Genomic DNA, 19,165 nt, shown 5'->3' on the forward strand with positions numbered 1-19,165 from the left:
TGACGATTCTAATGGGTAATTGAAGTTAAGGAGAGAAAGTCAAACAAAACGAGATGTTAACCAACGATAATAACAGATATTATGCTTGCACCCCCAGGAATATGCGAAGAACGAAGAACAGAAGACAAGATGAAGAGTGGACTGATGACCTACATTGTGATCATCACTGGACTCCTACAACTGCGCATGTCACAAGCCTCTGTACCCGACACCACACCAGCCCTGAACATGACCACACAACTAGCCCGGACACCATACCACACATAGAGATAAACACTGATACCCCCACTTGGTGCAAAAACATTGTTAAATGGTATTCCCTTTCAGATACAGTAGAGGCCCTTCTGGTGATAGCAATAATCTGCAGTGTTATCCAGACACTTAGACTCCGCAAATGGCGAAAAAGAGCCTCCTGCTCCCCGATATATACACTCCGAGCCCCCTTCTTCGGAATTCACCCAACCCAACAAACAATGTAACCACCGATAAAAATAAAGATTGTACACCTCTATAACGTTGATAAGTTAAGTTGAAATGTGATGCTGCCGTTGGTTTAAAAATTTTGTATTGCACATAAGTTCCTTTTTTATATATGCAAGCAGTATGAGAGTAGCTTAGATAGTGATAGTTAGATATTCCCTTGTGCGAATAAGTTAAATGTGTAATAGTTGAATGTTTTATAGTGTCCCCTTAGAGATTATGAATGTATGATGGTTAATAAAACTTAGGTAAATGCTCCAAAACATAGGACAGAGTAGTGTAGAACCTGTCCTTGACCAAGGGTAGCCGGCACACCAAGGACGGATGAGGGATCAACAGTGTGATGCACCACGCTTCGCGTTCAGGATCAAGAGGACGGGATGTAGCCATCGCAGATGGCAACCTGCAAAGGACCATGGGAATTATGGCCAACCCAGGACTCAGACACACTCAGAGCTTGTGTGTGTATTTCCAACCCAGATAGCTAGACACGATCGAAACCCCCGTTCGTTTGCATTCCAATGGCCCATTTCCCCAGAACAAAAGGACTGTACCCAGGTAACCGATACAGATGCAGACTAACCAGCATCACTCCCTTTGCTAAGAAAGCCCAAAAAGCCAAGGTCAATGACCGCTCAGGACATGCCCAGCCATCAAGGCACCCGCCCCTTTATTGGCCAAAATCTAAGGCAGTGATCGAAGCCTGTCGAATTAGTGGGTCCAAAGCTAAGGACCGCCCCAAAGAGCGCAAAATCCCAGAGGGATAAAAAGAGACACAGCCATGTGTTCGGTCTCTCTTGGCCCCGACCTACACCTAAAACCAAGTGTAGCATTACGACCAGAAGACAAGTTCACGACCAACGATCGCTACCAGCCTCCCCGAACAGGCGCCGGAATGTGGCGACTAGGGGTTTTTCACAGTAACTTCATTTGAAGCCTACTTGTGACAATAAGTGATTTTCATTTCATTTCAATAGCCCAGCAGAGACGAAGCCACTTCTTCTACCCAGCCACGCAAGATCTGAACAAAGGCCTTGTTCATCTGCAAAGAGGCGGTTGCCCTGAAGTTAAGGATAGGTTCTTGCAGTTGTTAGCTGTAATTTAACTTGTAGTGTTTCATGTTGCATGTCGAAGTAATCCTTGTGTGTAAATAAACTATCTTTGAACATGAACTGACTAACTGGTTGTTTGGTCTTTGATCGATATCCGGTAAAGCCTTACCATTTGATCATTTGATACCTGGCGATTCTGAAAAGCAATATTATCATTAATAACTGTCATATCTAGTTAATTTGGCAACATTATTGGTGCCGATTGGTGGATAGTATTCCACTCATTAAAAAGAGCAACATTATTGGTGATTACGGTGCCGATTGGCAACAAGTCCCAATTGCTACACATGGGTCTCAGTGCATAAATATTGAAGGGTCTGAAATTCCAATTGTGCCCTGGAGGAAGAGCAGCGAATCATCACTGGGGGAAAGCAAATGGGTTAGAACCTGGTCGATCCCCCCCCTCATCACTGGGGGAAAGCAAATGGGTCAGAACATGGTCGACCCCCCCCCCCCCAACCCCCCCCCCCCCCCCCCCCCCCACCCACCCACCCACACACACACACACACTTCGAATTCTGTCCAAAACGTTCTCAACAGACTTTAATGAAACAAATACTAGTTGAAGGCAGGCATGAAATCCATGGAAATCCCAGGAAAGGCCCAGGAACATGTGGAACCATTAGAAGGTCCCAGAGGGGATCAATTACTTTCTGAAAGATTCCTTTTGGAGCTGAAGGTTTTACTAACGTGCGATTCAATGAGTCCTTCCCTGACTCCCTCTCCTCTGTCAGAACCAACTTCATTCCTGGATGCTGGAGTGAGCATTGCTGAGATTTCCTCATAGACACAGGCCTCTCGCTCCAAGTTTGCATGTTGTCTCATTCATGTGTTTTGCGATTAGCTCCCAGGTTCAATACTAAGTCTGTGCTGAGGTGCCAGTATTTATTAATGGATTGTAATGCCTTGGTGCTAAGGACTTAGCCAGGGGTTACTGCTCCTTAACCACGCCTAATAACTCCTGTGTGGTGGTTTGTATTAGGGGTATTACGGTACCCTGCGTAATAAAGTGTAGCACGATCAATCACTCACGAGACGAGAAGAGATGGAGTCAATCGATGGCTTTATTACGCAGACTTGTTCCCCAGCAGCACAGTTACAGAATGCGGCTGCTGGGAGAACCCGGGCTCTTATACTCCGCCTTACTGGGTGAAGCCAGTAGGCGGCTGATCCAATCGGGACCCAGTGTCTATCCACCAATAGCCTCTTGGCATCACATGGTACCGTAATACCCCTAATAAAGGATAGGCATCAGAGGGCATATGAGTGGATACTGGTATACATAATTCAAAAATGGCCACAAGAGAGAGGTAACTGGATCCAGTGTCTGGGAAAGGAATAGATCATAAAGTAAAGCATTATGCAAGACAGCATTAATGGTCACAGCGTTTGTTGATGTTTTAAAAAAATTTAAAGTCCCAATTCACTTTATTTCCAAGTAAGGTGCAATTTAGCGTAGCCAATTCACCTACCCTGCACATCTTTGGGTTATGGGGGTGAGACCCACACAGACACAGGGAGAATGTGCAAACTCCACACGGACAGTGACCCGGGGGCGGGATCGAACCTGGGTCCTCGGCACCGTGAGGCAGCAGTGCTAACCACTGAGCCACCGTGCCGCCCCGTCACAGCGTTTGTTGATGTAACCCTACATTCTCTCTCTCTCTAGTTGACTATAAGTTTGCCCCAAGGCATTTGCAGGATTTGATAGCATTGACAGTCCTGAACTTCCCGCGTCTGCTCCGGAATGTGTGGGTTTCATATTCTCCAGGGAAGCAGCCATTTGATGAGCCGTCTTCACAAACCACGCACTGGTCCTTGCTCCGAATATCCCTGAAAAAGAAGGGGAATAACCATCAACATCTTTTGAGAGCAAGAGAATAAACCCTGCCTGAGAAACCTGGATATCAACCAGGTCATGGGCAGCAGGGTGGCGCAGTGGTAGCACTGCAGTCTCACGGCGCCGAGGTCCCAGGTTTGATCCTGGCTCTGGGTCACTGTCCGTGTGGAGTTTGCACATTCTTCCCGTGTTTGCGTGGGTTTCACCCCCACAACCCAAAGATGTGCAGGGTAGGTGGATTGGCCACGCTAAATTGCCCCTTAATTGGAAAAAATGAATTGGGTACTCTAAATTTTTTTTTTTTAAGTATCAATCAGTGAGAAGGTAGTTTAGCTTAAACTGGGATGGAGTTCAAGCTCACAGTCAATGTCTTTAATATGGAGGTGTAGCCAAAAGTTCAATACATCCTGATCTTGTCAAAAATCTGACTGGCTTTTAAAAACAAAGAGCTGCTCAGCATTAAGTTTTTTCAGTAAAATCCTCCTTTCAAATTGTTCAATTGACTGCCAGAATTAAACAGAAGCTCTAAATTAAAACAATCAAAACCGAGCCACACAGGTCACAACACAGAGCGTACACAGGAAAGCCAGCATCCTGGAATTCATATTCTGAAACAAACAGGTATAATTGTGCTGAACTGTAGCAACATCAAATAAATCCACTGGCAATAAGAACTAATAGTTTCTGCACAGAAGAACAAATACAGAACAAACCTCCATCAGCGGAAAAATGTATTTAAAAAGTCATGCCTCTAATAATATTATAAACACTAGCTATATCAGAATGTCAAACAGAAAACTGGATAGTTTTTTGTGACTTAGACATCAGATACCTCTATTGAGTCGTTCAAAGTCTGAGTTCCTCTCAGTAAGTTAGATGGAGACTGGATCCTTCTCAGTAAGTTAGACATGGACATGGTCCCTCTCAGTAAGTTTGACAGGGACTGGGTATGGCTTGAGTGAAGCACATGGAAATTGGGTACCACTACCACTGAAGTTACAAATAAACGGGTAACTTTCTTTTGTCCTACCTCTATTATTGTGTTGGTCTGCTGAAGAATTTTGTATTGTGGAGCATGTGCGCTCTCATTTTTAAACCATTTTTTGATTGCAAAACCTATGAGCCCAGGTCTGTAGTGCTGGATACCATGGAGGTAAGGTAAATCAGTTAATACTGTGGTTAACTGAAGGCATCTTCTGTACTAAAAGCTTAAAGGTTTCACTTGAAAAAAAAACTGGCAAGTAAGACCTTGTACATTCAACATTTTAAAGGTCTTACTTTTAAATTAAGGACCCATGAGTGTGTGAGCCTCAAAATGACTTCCGATATCATCAGTAGCTCATCAATTAACATTTCTCTGACAACTATTTTAAAACATAAGAAATTTAAAGGAACTGACACTTCCCCTGAAACTGTGATCCAATGAACACCTTAGAAATGCACTAAGTATTCTTCTGGTGAAAATGTCATAGTTTCTTAAGGCAGTTTGGCATACAGTGTTGAATAATTGAATAAAGTTCGAGTCAGGAAGGTCTAGAAAGCATGTAAATCCTTTCAAAAGATCCCCCCAAAAAGAAATCATGATGCTCAATATCATCATAAAATAAATGATTATTTCTGACTTTTTTGTTGCCTCTTTGATGTTTCTATTCCTGTGTTGCTCCATTTTATGAGAGCGATTCCATTTTACTGTTCCATTAGCATCAAAGCAAATTCATTTAATCTTGTTTGCCTGCTTTATTTCCATATCCATTAATCTCCCTTTCCTTTAACCACAGAGCTAACTTAGTTTTAAGTGTTGGCATGGTGGTAGAACTTCCTTAGGGATTTCTCCCAAACTCCCTCTGTAACTTTGACAGAAACCCGGAGAAACGGCATGGATAGCTGCTTATGCTGTTGAACAGGATTTCCGTGAATGTCATTGTGAGAGGTTAGTGGAACCTTGTGGATATTATTATACCCTATGCTCTCTGCTTCAATAACGGACACAAGTAGTGCGTTCAATAGCTGCACAAGCCTCTGTGTAAATTGTTGCTGCTGCACTCCATCGTAAATCTCTTCTATTTAATTACATCCCCTCATTTTGGCCTCCTCAATCAATGGAGTCTGTTTCTATCAGTTCTGCCCCATCCTCTCATAGTTTCAAACACCTTTTTTTAAATCACCCTGTAATCTCTCTTCAAACACCAACAATGTTTCACCTCTATCTTCAGATTTGTATTTCCCTTACAGCAGGCCGCATCCTGTCAAATCCTTACTGTATCCTTCATTTCCTTAACATTCTTCCGAGAATATGGAGCCACAAACTGCACAAAGTAACTCCAGCTGTGATCTTACTATGGTTAAATATGAATTTGCCATTACATCTTGACTTTTGTACTCTGCACATCTTGTCACAAGGCACAGCATGCCATTAGCCTTTTTTGGTTGTAGTTATTTGAGGTGCTACTTTTGATATCTCATGCGTTTGAGCCCTTAAATTAGCCTACTCTTGCTCACAACACAGTCTTCCTCTATCAATGTACGATTACTATTTTAAAAATGTTTCGCGTGCAGAAGTACAGAGAGAAGCTGGGTGTCGGTTAGCTCAGTTGGCTGAACAGCTGGTTCGTGATGCGGAGCGATGCCAACAGCGTGGGTGCAATTCCCGGACCGGTTGAGGTTGTCCTCAGAAAGCCCCGCCTTTTCAACCTCACCCCTCACCTGAGGTGTGGTGACCCTCAGGTTAAATCACCACCGGTCCGCTCTCTTTCAAAAGGGGAGAGCAGCCTATGGACCTCGGGGACTTTCTTCCTTTACAGGGAGAAGCTGTTTATTGAGCTTGGACTCCAAGCCTCTGTAGGCAGCATTACCAACTCATTTAAGTTGCAGATCTGTCATCGGAGTTGCAGCATCCACTGGCATGTTATTATTAGTGAAACTCTGCATCAAGCTGTGTCTTTTGGAAAAGGTGGGGATGGGAGAAGACTAGGACCAGCTGTGCTTACCTTACGAGATCGCCACTTCCTGCAGTACATACACCCAAACATCTGCCAACATCGATTTCCTGTAAGATTATCACAACAAAGAGACACAGTCACTTCAGGAACCTGTGGATGAACAACAGCCAAACACTGAGCAAACTGCAGCTGCTGCGTAATTAACACCTCCAGTACCTTGAGCCTCTCTTCCTTCTCACCGCTGGAGTTAACGGTGATCACACAGTAATACTCCACATGGGGCAGTCTGTAGCAGTTCTCTCTCATCTCGCACAATTCAACAGTTTGAATAAGCTCCAATCCGTTTGGACTCTCTAATAAAACTGATTCAAATTTGGTGGGTACACATCCCAGACCACCTGCAGGGAATAAACAAAACAAAGGCAGCATACGTCAGGGAAAATCCCAACCTTCTTCCTTCTGGATTTACTCAAGGAAAAGTACATCCGCAGCCATCACCTCACGAGGGAGATATCTAGCTCACAGCAGTGGTAAGTGCTGATTTTTAATATAAGCCATGACTCTGCACTTTTGGGGTCAGTTCTGTGCAATGGATGGTGCATAATTGGAGGAGAATTAAATGTTCTGAAACCTTTCTTTGTTGACCCAATCTTCACTGCAAGAAGTGAACCACCACTGAAATCTTTTTAATTCGGCCAAGAATAATGTTTACCATAATTTTTATATTTTCCTAGAAGTCAATGGTCCAGGAACCATCACCAACAATTTTCCAGTTGCTCTTTACCCCTGACCTTCCTTAACATCCCAGCTATCTTTTGCCTTCATATTTCTCCTCCTGTATCTCCTGATTTCAATCGGGGTGCAGTCCCAGGTTGGATGGAAGCCAAATGGGGTGTTGCTGATGTTACATTACATACACAGCCAGAGTCAACGAAAATGATAGAATGGGCTGTGATTCATTATCTGTTTTACGCTATCGTGCACAGAATCTAGCCCTCTGAGGCTACACATAGGGATCGCCCACTTAAATTATACAGTAAAGTTGGGCTGAATATTTCTGACCTTGTTGTGGGGGGGGGGCTCCAGACATGCTGAGATTGGCCAGTATTATCTATTTTTCTTTCACATTCCAGCATCCACAATAATTTGCTTTTATCCGGGCAGCTTTACCTGGGTCTCTGCCGGTTTAACAGCTGCTCATTACATCCTGGCCTCACATCAGGTGATTGGCAGTGAAACTCTCATTAAAACCCTTTCCCGTTCCAGTTCCAGAGAACCAATGAAACCCTGAATTAACATAGTTTCAAAGGGTAGCCATCAAGAAAATGTTTCCACTTGTGGTGGAATCCCAAATTATGGGTCATAAGTATCAGGAAATGGGCAAGGTTTTTGGGCTCTTCCCCTTGGCGGGATCTTACGGTTACCCACCGAAGGCGACTCCCAGCAGCGGGTTACCTGGCGGCTGGACAGGCGAGCCACGGAAATCGCCATAGACATCAGCGAGACCAGAAGATCCCACTGGCAGCCAACGGCGAGCCACCTCCATCGCGGAATATAGGCCAAGGGGCAGCCAGAAAATCCCACCCCATTAATGCCCAATGAAACCAGGAAGGAATTCAAGATAAACATCTTTACTCAGCAAATGTGGAAATGGAATATGGTTAGAATGTTTAGGCAAATTATCAAAGATGCATTTGAGAGGAAGATGGATAAGTAAAAGAGGCAGAGCCAAGTAGGATGTACTAATAGAGGTGGTTACAGGGGATCATGTGGTGAAAAACAAATGGCCTATCTTTGTAAATTCTACATGATTTTTGTTTGACCCAAAGACTCAAATAATGAGACAAAAAACAGAAAGAGAAAGTAAGAATACAGAATGTTATACTAAAATGCTGCTGCTTCTAGTCTCTTTATTCTCAGTGACATTCCATTTAACTGCCTGCACAGATTTACACTGAATGTAGATTCCTGAACAGCCAATCACCATTAAATCACAACCATCCAATTCAATTTAATTCCCATCAGTTGCCAGTGTTCCCTTCCCACAGAGAATATTATATGTTAAAAAGATTTGAGTGAGGTCACCCAGGTGGGTCAAGAGAACACTTCAGCTGCCAATATACGCCGACATCTTTCACATCAGCCCTCCTCACACATCGCTGCTCTCCACCCATCAACCCTCCCACTCATCACCACTCTCTACCCACCACCCATCTTGACCCATCAGCCCTCCCACCTATCAACCCTCTCCACCCATGACCCCTCTCGACCCACCACCCATCTCCACCCATCAACCCTCCCACCCATCAGCCCTCCCACCCATCACCCCTCTCTACCCACCACCCATCTTGACCCATCAGCCCTCCCACCCATCAACCCTCTCCACCCATGACCCCTCTCTACCCACCACCCATCTCCACCCATCAACCCTCCCACCCATCAGCCCTCCCACCCATCACCCCTCTCTACCCACCACCCATCTTGACCCATCAACCCTCCCACCCATCACCCCTCCCACCCATCACCCCTCTCTACCCACCACCCATCTCGACCCATCAACCCTCCCCACCCATCACCCCTCCCACCCATCAACCCTCCCACCCATCACCCCCCTCTACCCACCACCCATCTCGACCCATCAACCCTCCCACCCATCACCCCTCTCACCCATCAACCCTCCCACCCATCACCACTCTCTATCCACCACCCATCTCGACCCATCAACCCTCCCCACCCATCAACCCTCCCACCCATCAGCCCTCTCCACCCATCAGCCCTCTACACCCATCAGCCCTCCCCACTCATCAACCCTCCCACCCATCAACCCTCCCCACCCATCAACCCTCCCACCCATCAACCCTCCCCACCCATCATCCATCTCGACCAATCAGCCCTCTCCACCCATCAGCCCTCCCACCCATCAACCCTCCCACCCATCAACCCTCCCACCCATCACCACTCTCTACCCACCACCCATCTCGACCCATCAACCCTCCCCACCCATCACCCCTCCCACCCATCAGCCCTCTCTACCCACCACCCATCTCGACCCATCAACCCTCCCACCCATCAACCCTCTCCACCCATCAACCCCCCCCACCCATCACCCCTCTCACCCATCAACCCTCCCACCCATCACCCCTCTCACCCATCAACCCTCCCACCCATCAACCTTCCCACCCATCAACCCTCCCACCCATCAACCCTCCCACCCATCACCACTCTCTACCCACCACCCATCTCGACCCATCAACCCTCCCCACCCATCAACCCTCCCACCCATCACCCCTCTCTACCCACCACCCATCTCGACCCATCACCCCTCCCACCCATTAACCCTCCCACCCATCAACACTCCCCACCCATCAACACTCCCACCCATCGCTCCTCTCCAACTACCCATCACCCCTCTCTACCCACCACCCATCTCCACCCATCAACACTCCCACCCATCAACCCTCTCCACCCATCACCGCTCTCTACCCACCACCCATCTCCACCCATCAACCCTCCCACCCATCACCCCTCTCTACCCACCACCCATCTCCACCCATCAACCATCGCCACCCATCGCTCCTCTCCATCCACCCATCACCACTCTCTACCCACCACCCGTCTCCACCCATCACCACTCTCTACCCACCACCCATCTCCACCCATCACCCCTTTCAACCCACCACCCGTCTCCACCCATCAACTCTCTCCACCCATCACCCCTCTCTACCCACCACCCGTCTCCACCCATCAACCCTCCATACCCATCAACCCTCTCAGCCCATCACTCCTCTCTGCCCGTCACCTCTCTCCACTTACCATTCTTCCCCACCAACCATTCCTCTCCACCCATCATTGCTCTCCACCTACTATTCCTTTCCACTCATTTTTGTTTTTTAAATTTAGAGTGCCCAATTAATTTTTTCCAATTAATGGGCAATTTAGCGTGGCCAATTCACCTACACTGCACACCTTTGGGTTGTGAGGGTGAAACCCACGCAAACACGGGGAGAATGTGCCAATTCCACACGGACAGTGACCCAGAGCCGGGATCGAACCTGGGCCCTCGGCGCCGTGAGGCAGCAGGGCTAACCCACTGCGCCACCGTGCTGCCCACCTTTCCACTCATTATTTAAATTAAAAAAATAAATTTAGAGTGCTCAATTCATTTTTTCCAATTAAGGGCAATTTAGTGTGGCCAATCCACCTACACTGCACATCTTTGGGTTGTGGTGCAACGTATGCAAACACGGGGAGAATGTGCGAATTCCACACGGCCAGTGACCCAGAGCCGGGATCGAACCTGGGATCTCGGTGCCCTGAGGCAGCAGTGCTAACCACTGTGTCACCGTGCTGCCCTCTTTCCACTCATTACCCCTCCCCACCCATCATCCCTCCTTACCCATCAGACCCCCCCAAACATCGCCCCTCCCCACCCACAATTCCTTTCCACCCATCACCCCTCTCGAACCACCACATCGCCCCACCCATTACCCCTCTCTACCCATCACCCCATTATACCAATTGTCCCTCTCCACCCACCATCCCTCTACACCCACCAATCCCCCCACTCCACCCACCAATCACCCCTCTCCACAAAATTGGCTGTAATTTTTCCTAAAATATAATGGTACTACACTTCAAGAAGTAGTTAATTGGCTTTGGGACATCCTGATGCCAAAAAAGGTGCGATATAAATGTAAGCCCTTTGTTCTTTTACTAATAGCTAACCACTGGATTGAAGTACCTGGAGCTGTTGGGTTGGAACACTTGCCCACATCTACAGTGACCTCCAGTGGACTGTCAGGTGAGTATGTTTTCAGCAGAAGTGATCGAACACATGCTGTTGGTCGCACATTGCACTGACACTCCTCAATCACCTCCAGCTCTCGGACTCCGTCGAACAGCTGAAATCGCTCGACCCTCATGCGCACTGGCTCACACAGAGAATCACGTGGACACGATGATTCCATTGGTGTCCTAGAAAGTTCCAATGTGTGCTCCAACAGCCGCTTCTGCAGGAAGGAGATGAAGCAATGTGAGACGGTTCTAAATGACTCTTGTACAATGTTATACAATAGTCTAAATAACATATCATCAATTCTTAATAATAATCAGGTGATCAGGTCCATTGCATTTAACACTAAAATCCCATTTCCATAGGAATCATCTTTCTATTGCTGCAGAAATCCTGATCCTGTTTATACTGAAACCCCCGTTTATACTTTAGAAAAGACTTTTGCAGAATAACAGGATGCCCAGATGCTGTAGATCTGAAATAAAAACAGAAAGTGCTTGAAAATAGCAGGACAGGCACCATCTATTGAGAGAGAAACAGAGGTAATGTTTCAGGACAATGACCTTTGACGGAAGAATTGGGTTTGCACCCACCACTGAGGAAATTCACTGCTGTAGTCCCTCTATAAGATACCTATAAAAAAAATTTTGAATTTTAATTATTTCTGTGAGTTAAAATGAAGAGTGTTCTTTTGAATCACCTTTTTAGTTTGGAGTTGTTCCAGCACAGAGAGATGTTTAGGGAATCCCAGGAGTTCAGAGTTGTAATTTACCGATCTCTGGGGGTTGCCACAGTGAGAATGACATTTCCCAATGTCCATACTGACAGGGCTGCTGGAGACATCTGCGAGGACAAAATAGTACTGGTCACAAAGGAGCAGCATGGTCGACATCAATACTACATTTAAAATGGAAATTGCATAATTTTACCAAAAAATCTTCTCAACTCTGCTCGTTGAAAGCACTACAAGTAACACGACCAAAAGAATTTCACAAACTGAGCTGTCACCGAGGAAACATGGTGAAAAACTGGGTGAGGTAGATGACGTTCTGCCTGAGAGAGACAGTAACTCAGACAAGAGGGATTGCATGGGCCCAATATAGAGAACAAAGGAAAGAGGAGCATGAGTAGATCATATGGTTCGTCAACTCTGCTCCACCATTCGATTTGATCGTGCTGACCTTGGCTTTTAACTCCATTTTCCTGCCCACTCATCATACTCCTCAATACCCCAATAGCTTGTTGTGTTCAGTGCTTGTTGTCTAGCAAGGAATCCACAAAACTGCTTGTGCCTTGTCCAAACCAGGATCTTTATTAATACACACGTGGTAAGGTAACAATCAGATACAGAGCAAATTATCATGGAGTTTCTTTATACTCCCCTGGAACTACCCCTATGCACAACAGTCCTCATGAACATCTTACAAACCTCTCTGGATCACCGAATCTGCCCTGACTTATATTGAGTGCCTTGTCACATGACCACTGTCTCAAGACCGCATGGTGGATCTGTACCGCCACCTGCTGGTTGGAGGTCGCACCACCAACTATCTACAATATTGTTTACAGGCATATCCCCACATAGCTCAGCCTGCGACATATTCAACAAGGGAGCATGCACAACCTACCTGCGTAGAGAATTCCAAAGGTTCACAAACCTTTCATTGAAGAAATTAATTTTCATCTCAGTTCTAAAGGATTGCCTGCTTCTCCTGAGACTGTGCCCCATGTTTTCGATATCTCAGTGAGGGGAAACAACCTCACTGTATCTACCCTGTCAAACCCCTAAGAATTTTTGTATGTTTCAGTGAGATTACCACTCATTCCTCTAATCTCCAGAGATGATAGATCCAATTTACTCAGCCTCACAAATAGGGCAACTCCCTCATCCCAGGACCAGTCTACTGAAGCTTTGCTGTGCCGTCTCCAATGCAAATGTAAAGTAAGTAAAGTCACCATAGTCCCAGATGGGGGTGATTTAACCTGAGGATCACCACACCTCAGGTGAGTGGCTAGGTTGAGAAGGCAGGGCCTTCATGAATAATCTCAGCTGGTACGGGAATTGAACCCACGCTGCTGGCCTCGTTCTGAATTACAAACCATCTGTCCAGCCAACTGAGCTAAACTGGCTCCCTTTGTATATGCTCCCATTAATATGGAGACCAAAATTGCACACTGTATTTCCGATGTGGTCTTATACATTTGCAGGAAGTTATTCTTGTATTTATTGTCCTTGCAATTGAGGACAACATACCACTTGCCTTCCCAGTTATTTAGTATACCGTCCTGCAAACGTTCTGTGTTCCTTACCAAGTCCCTGTCATCAACACCACTTACAAGCTTCATGCCTTTGAAATAATATTCTGTTTTTCGATTCTCGCAAACAAAGTGACCTCAGATTTCTCCACACTATTCATTTGGAAGTGTCACCATTCTGAGCCCTCATGCCTCACTCTGAAATAAAAATTGGCAGAGCTGTGAATCGATTGGCCAATTTGCTTTTACACTGTTGGACAAAGTCAAAATGAGCCTTTCATAATTTACATAATAATCTAAAATTTCTGCACCCGCCAGGGAGGACCTCGTACACTTGAGCTGATCTGCACTTGCATCTGTGACTATTGATGCGACCTCATCCGAAACTCTGATTACCCAATTACCTCAGGCAGATTCAGTGCCATTTCCTCACCTTTTAAAAAGGTGCCTTGCACTCAATAAAGAAAGTCAGTTCCTCGGTCTCTTGCTCCGAAACAGTCGATGATCTTGACCCACTTCATAATGATTAACTGATCACTTAGGGACTGTCAGAGCTTTTGCTCTTCATCCACCTACAAATCACCTTCCTTCCCGTCACCATCCCATGCCCTCCACACCCTGCCACTTCACAGCACTACCCTCCACCCTCCTAGCTATCTCCAACTGATGTAGAGGGGCCAATAACTGACTGACTGTTCATAACGTACAGGGACGGCACGGTGGCACAGTGGTTAGCACTACTGCCTCACAGCACCAGGGACCCAGATTTGATTCTGACATTGGGTGACTGTCTGTGCACGTTCTCCCAGAGTCTGCGTGGATCGCCTCCGGGTGCTCCAGTTTCTTCCCACAGTCCAAAGAAGTGTACGTTAGGTGGATTAGTCATGCTAAATTGCCCCTTAGACTCCAAAGATGTATAGGTAAGGTTACGGGGATAGGGAAGGGGAGTGGATAGAGAAGGGGAGTGGGCTCTTTTGAAGAGTCAGTGCGGACCCGATGGGCTGAATGGCCTCCGTCTGCACTGTAGAGATTCTATGATAACAGTCAGACAATAGGAACAGGAGACAGCACCACATAAAGGTGCCAGATAGAGCTAGGGTGGCCATTTGTTCAACTTTACAATGAACAGTCTGGTTTTCAGCAGCTCTATCCCCTGTCTGGCACCTTTGTGTCTGGTATTTTGATCCTACGATTATTAACAGCGCCCAGACCTGCAGACCCTGGATTGTGTTGCTGGCCCACAAAAACGTTGATGAATTTGCCTCACCAGCTGCTGCCCTAGTCCCAGCCCCAGCCCATGCCTGACATGCATGGTAACGGGGCTCACGAGCATGGACACTCCGCGATAACGGGCTGCATGCTCCCTTGCCACCGGAAACTGAGGACAACAAGAGCGCTCAGCACAGATGGGTGACCCGAGACAAACAGAGGGCTTTCACCCAGGAGAATTTAATCTAGGACAACGACTGGCTTTAAACTGCTACCTCAAAGGAATCTTCCAAAACATTTTTTTAGTTTGTTCTTGGGATGTGGGTATCATTGGCTGGGCCAGCATTTGTTGCCCATCCCTAATTGCCCTTGAATTGAGTGACCTTTCAGAGGGGAGCAGTAAGAGTCAACCACATCACTGTGTGGCTCTGGAGTCACATGAAGGCCAGACCATGTAAGGATGGCAGATTTCCTTCCCTGAAGGACATTAGTGAACCAGATGGGGTTTTACGACAATCGGCAATGGTTTCATGGTGATCATTAGACTTCTAATTCAAGATTTTTATTGAATTCAAATTCCACCATCTGAGATTATGGCCTTCTGGTCCGAGACTCTCCCATGACGGGTCATTTATTTATGATTCGTTGGTGGTTGGATTTATACTTTTGAAACATTTTGAATTACCTGAGCTTGCACCAGTCATGTGACCAGCCCTCTTCTGACCCATGTTTATAGTTGGTGTCTGTCAGTGGCAACCAGGAGTGAAACTGCACCTCAAATGGAAGCATGTGAAGGAAGGTGTGTGAGAAACAGTGCAAAGCTGCAAACGAAGAAAGGGGGATGTGCTGAAAGACAGTTGAAGACAGGGAGAGAGATAGAGTGTGGAATTAATCCAAAAAAGAAGAAAAGAATGGAGGAGTGAAAAGACTTTCACAGAATGAGTGCATAATAATAATCTTTATTGTCACAAGTCGGCTTACATTAACACTGAAATGAAGTTACTGTGAAAAGCTCCTAGTCGCCACACTCCTATGGCTCCTATGGTTCCTATGGTCTGACCAGCGCCTGTTCGTGGACACAGAGGGAGAATTCAGAATGTCAAATCCACCTAACAGCACATCTTTCGGGACTTGTGGGAGGAAACCGGAGCACCCGGAGGAAACCCACGCAGACACGGGGAGAATGTGCAGACTCCACACAGACAGTGACCCAAGCCAGGAATCGAACCTGGGACCCTGGCGCTGTGAAGCAACAGTGCTACCGTGCCGCAGTACCATCCAATGAGAAATTCCAAGGGGAGGATCGAAGGAAAGTGGGAGAGAGACTGAGATAGAAAAATAAATTCTGGGAAGAAAAATCAATGTATGACTTATACAGCAGCAGGGTGGTACTGTGGCGCAATGGTTAGCACTACAGCTTCAAGGCACCGAGGACCCGGGTTCGATCCTGGCCCTGGGTCACTGTCCGTGTGGAGTTTGCACATTCTCCCCGTGTCTGCGTGGGTTTCACCCCCACAATCCAAAGATGTGCAGGGTGGGATTGGCCACGCTAAATTACCCCTTAATTGGGAAAAAAAGAATTGGGTACTTTAAATTTATATTTAAAAAAAAGATTTATACTGCAGTAATGGGTCTGAGACATGTAGTGACCGTTTGGAATCCTCGACTGCACCCTTCCTGCACTGCCCTGATCCAGACCACCCTTCAAATGTTGAAATCCTTGTTCTCCCCAAAGAATCTGCCTGACCTGCTGTCTCTTGTATACTTTGAGTTATATCTGAAAATCTGATGATTGCAATCCTCGATTTAAAAAAATATTCCTGTCAGATTTTGCTTCATGAGAAACTTTTGTATGTTCTGCTTGTTCAAACATTACCATTAAGTGGCTGTCAAGTTAAAAGGAAAGTAAATCATTTCTGGCATACTACTTAATATTCCATTTATTCTGCATTTGATCTTCTGGTTTCAGACAATCTGGTTTCCAACATCTGCAGTTCATTGCTGTCTATGCCTAGAAGGGAGCTTTCCATTGCCCGGATACAGGATGGAGAAGGGCTGTCACCTTAACAATTAAATATTTAAATTTTAAGGGGAAGTTTCCTAACTTTCTGACGGTTAATTTGAGTTTAAAGTGGGTTAACAAAGATTTCTAGGGTGTCAGGAAGGAAGGTGAACATTCTATAGATCAGGGGCGAGATTCTCGGCGACCCCCCGCCGGGTCGGAGAATCGCCGGGGACTGGCGTGAATCCCGCCCCCGCCGGTTGCCGAATTCTCCACCACCGGATATTCGGCGGGGGCGGGAATCGTGCCGCACCGGTTGGCAGGCCCCCCCCCCGCGATTCTCCGGCCCGTATGGACCGAAGTCCCGCCGCTAAAATGCCTATCCCGCCGGCGTAAATTAAACCACCTACCTTACCGGCGGGACAAGGCGGCACGGGCGGGCTCCGGGTTCCTGGGGTGGCCTGGCCCGCGATCGGGGCCCACCGATCCACGGGCGGGCCTGTGCCGTGGGGGCACTCTTTCCCTTCCGCCTTCGCCACGGCCTCCACCATGGCGGAGGCGGAAGAGACTCCCTCCACTGCACATGCGCGGGAATGCCATCAGCCGCCGCTGATGCTCCCGCATATGCGCTGCCCGGAGATGTCATTTCCGCGTCAGCTGGCGGGGCACCAAAGGCCTTTTCCGCCAGCTGGCGGGGCGGAAATTCGTCTGCCGCCGGCTTAGCCCCTCAAGGTTAGGGCTCGGCCCCCCAAGATTCGGAGCATTCCGCACCATTGGGGCAGCACGATGCCCGACTGATTTGCACCATTTTGGGCGCCAGTCGGCGGACATCGCGCCGATACCGGAGAATTTCGCCCCTGGTTTGAGATTTTGCCGGATTTACAAGGTTGTTTCTGCTTGTGGGAGAATCTAGGACCAGAGGGCATAATCTCAGAGTAAGGGGTCATCCATTTATGACAAAGATGAGGAGGAATTTTTTCTCTATGGGTAGTCAATCTGTGGAATTCTTTGCCACAAAGGGTTGTAGAGGCTGGATCATTAAGTATGTTCAAGGCTGAGGTAGATAGATTTTTAATCGGTGAGGGAACCAAGGGTTATGGGATAAGGCGAAAAAGTGGAGTTGAAGATTATCATATCAAATCAGTCACAATCGCATTGAATGGTGGAGCAGACTTGATGGGCCAAATGGCCCACTGCTCCTACGGCTTATGATTTTACAGTCCATGATGTTCCCCTCCAGCCAGTCTCATTCTCGGATCAGATTGAGACCTGACTCCAGATTTATATTGTATGTTTATCATCGGTGAAAGTAAATATTGTTTCATAGCCATGCTCAATTTGCAAATAGATTTAGCTTTGAAAGCTATAGACAGAGGTAATCTGGAAACGTGGGATGGAGCGATTGAGCAGAGTCAGTGTACACTGTATGTAGAAAGAGCTGTAAAGAGGAAGTGGGAATGAGATTGACTGGAAGGTCCCTGTGATTGTCTCTAACCTTTCCCGATGAAGATATAATGAGGCTGTCTCCGGCAGCACTGCTTCCCTTTGAGCACAATGTTCCTGGGACCAGTCAGAATTCCAGCACCTGGACAGTAGGCATATTAATCATAAAATAATTAGCGTTACAAATATGAAAAAAACTGAAGCAGTGTTAAGCTTTTGAACTTGCAAGATGTTTAAATGAAGAAACGTCTTTTATATTCTAATAAGGCAATAAACTTCATCTAAGGCCTGTTCTGTTTCTCAATTACATTTCTCACCAGCGAAAGTACAATGTTGGCTTTCACATATACGCGAGGGACACGCAGCTGGAACTCACCGCCACTGTTTCTGGACCCTGCTTAAAACTCTGTTCGGTAGCTACCAAGCCCCTCCCCCTCCCTGCCAACTTTCTGAGGCTAAACCAGACCATTTTGTGCTCTTGATATTAGATTTGACTCCGCGATTAACTAATGACTGCATATTCATGCATTCATTAAGATCATCTATTTCCACCTCAACAGCATCCTCCAATTTCATCCCTTCCTCAGCTCATTTCCTGCTGAAACGCTCATTCATGCCTTTGCTCGCTCCAGATTTGATTATTCCAACGCACTCCTGGCTGGTCTCCCACATTGTACCCACTGTAAACCTGAGCTCATCCAACTCATCTGACTCACACCTAGTCCAGTTCACCCTTTTACTCCTTTTCCCGCCGACCTGCACTAGCGTGCGTCTTGACTTTAAATTTCTCATCCCCGTCTGAAAATTCCTCCATCGTCTTGTCCTTCCCTCTCTCTGCGACCTCCTCACGACCCTCCAAGAATCTCAGCCCTCATCTAATCCTGACTCTTGAGTATCCCTGACTTTAAACACTGCCCCATCGATGGCTGCACCTTCAGTTGTCTAGTCCTTAAGCTCTAGAATTCCCGCCCACTCTCCACCTTTCAACTACACTGTCCTTCTTTACGCCACCCCATAAAACCTCTCTCTCTGACCACGCTTTTGGTCATCTGACCTAATATTTCCTTATGTGTCTCGGCGACAAATTCTGCT

General features: G+C 46.8%; 1 protein-coding gene across 4 annotated transcripts in view; it reads right to left on the reverse strand.

Moving 5' to 3' along the window:
• Window positions 1–2,108: 2,108 nt before the first annotated feature.
• The window catches only part of pnhd (pinhead), a 70,857-nt gene continuing 53,800 nt past the window's right edge, over window positions 2,109–19,165 (reverse strand). For all 4 annotated transcript variants that reach the window (XM_072482604.1, XM_072482607.1, XM_072482606.1 and 1 more), the window contains 6 exons: window positions 18,126–18,215; window positions 11,864–12,006; window positions 11,113–11,380; window positions 6,588–6,769; window positions 6,420–6,478; window positions 2,109–3,425 (listed from right to left, as the gene is read on the reverse strand). In XM_072482604.1, the coding sequence (XP_072338705.1) occupies window positions 3,266–3,425; window positions 6,420–6,478; window positions 6,588–6,769; window positions 11,113–11,380; window positions 11,864–11,983 (789 nt within the window). In that variant the 5' untranslated portion in view covers window positions 11,984–12,006; window positions 18,126–18,215 and the 3' untranslated portion in view covers window positions 2,109–3,265. The remainder of the gene's footprint in view (window positions 3,426–6,419; window positions 6,479–6,587; window positions 6,770–11,112; window positions 11,381–11,863; window positions 12,007–18,125; window positions 18,216–19,165) is intronic.

This window comes from Scyliorhinus torazame, chromosome 18, assembly GCF_047496885.1.
Source record: "Scyliorhinus torazame isolate Kashiwa2021f chromosome 18, sScyTor2.1, whole genome shotgun sequence".
Taxonomy (NCBI): Eukaryota; Metazoa; Chordata; class Chondrichthyes; order Carcharhiniformes; family Scyliorhinidae; genus Scyliorhinus; species Scyliorhinus torazame.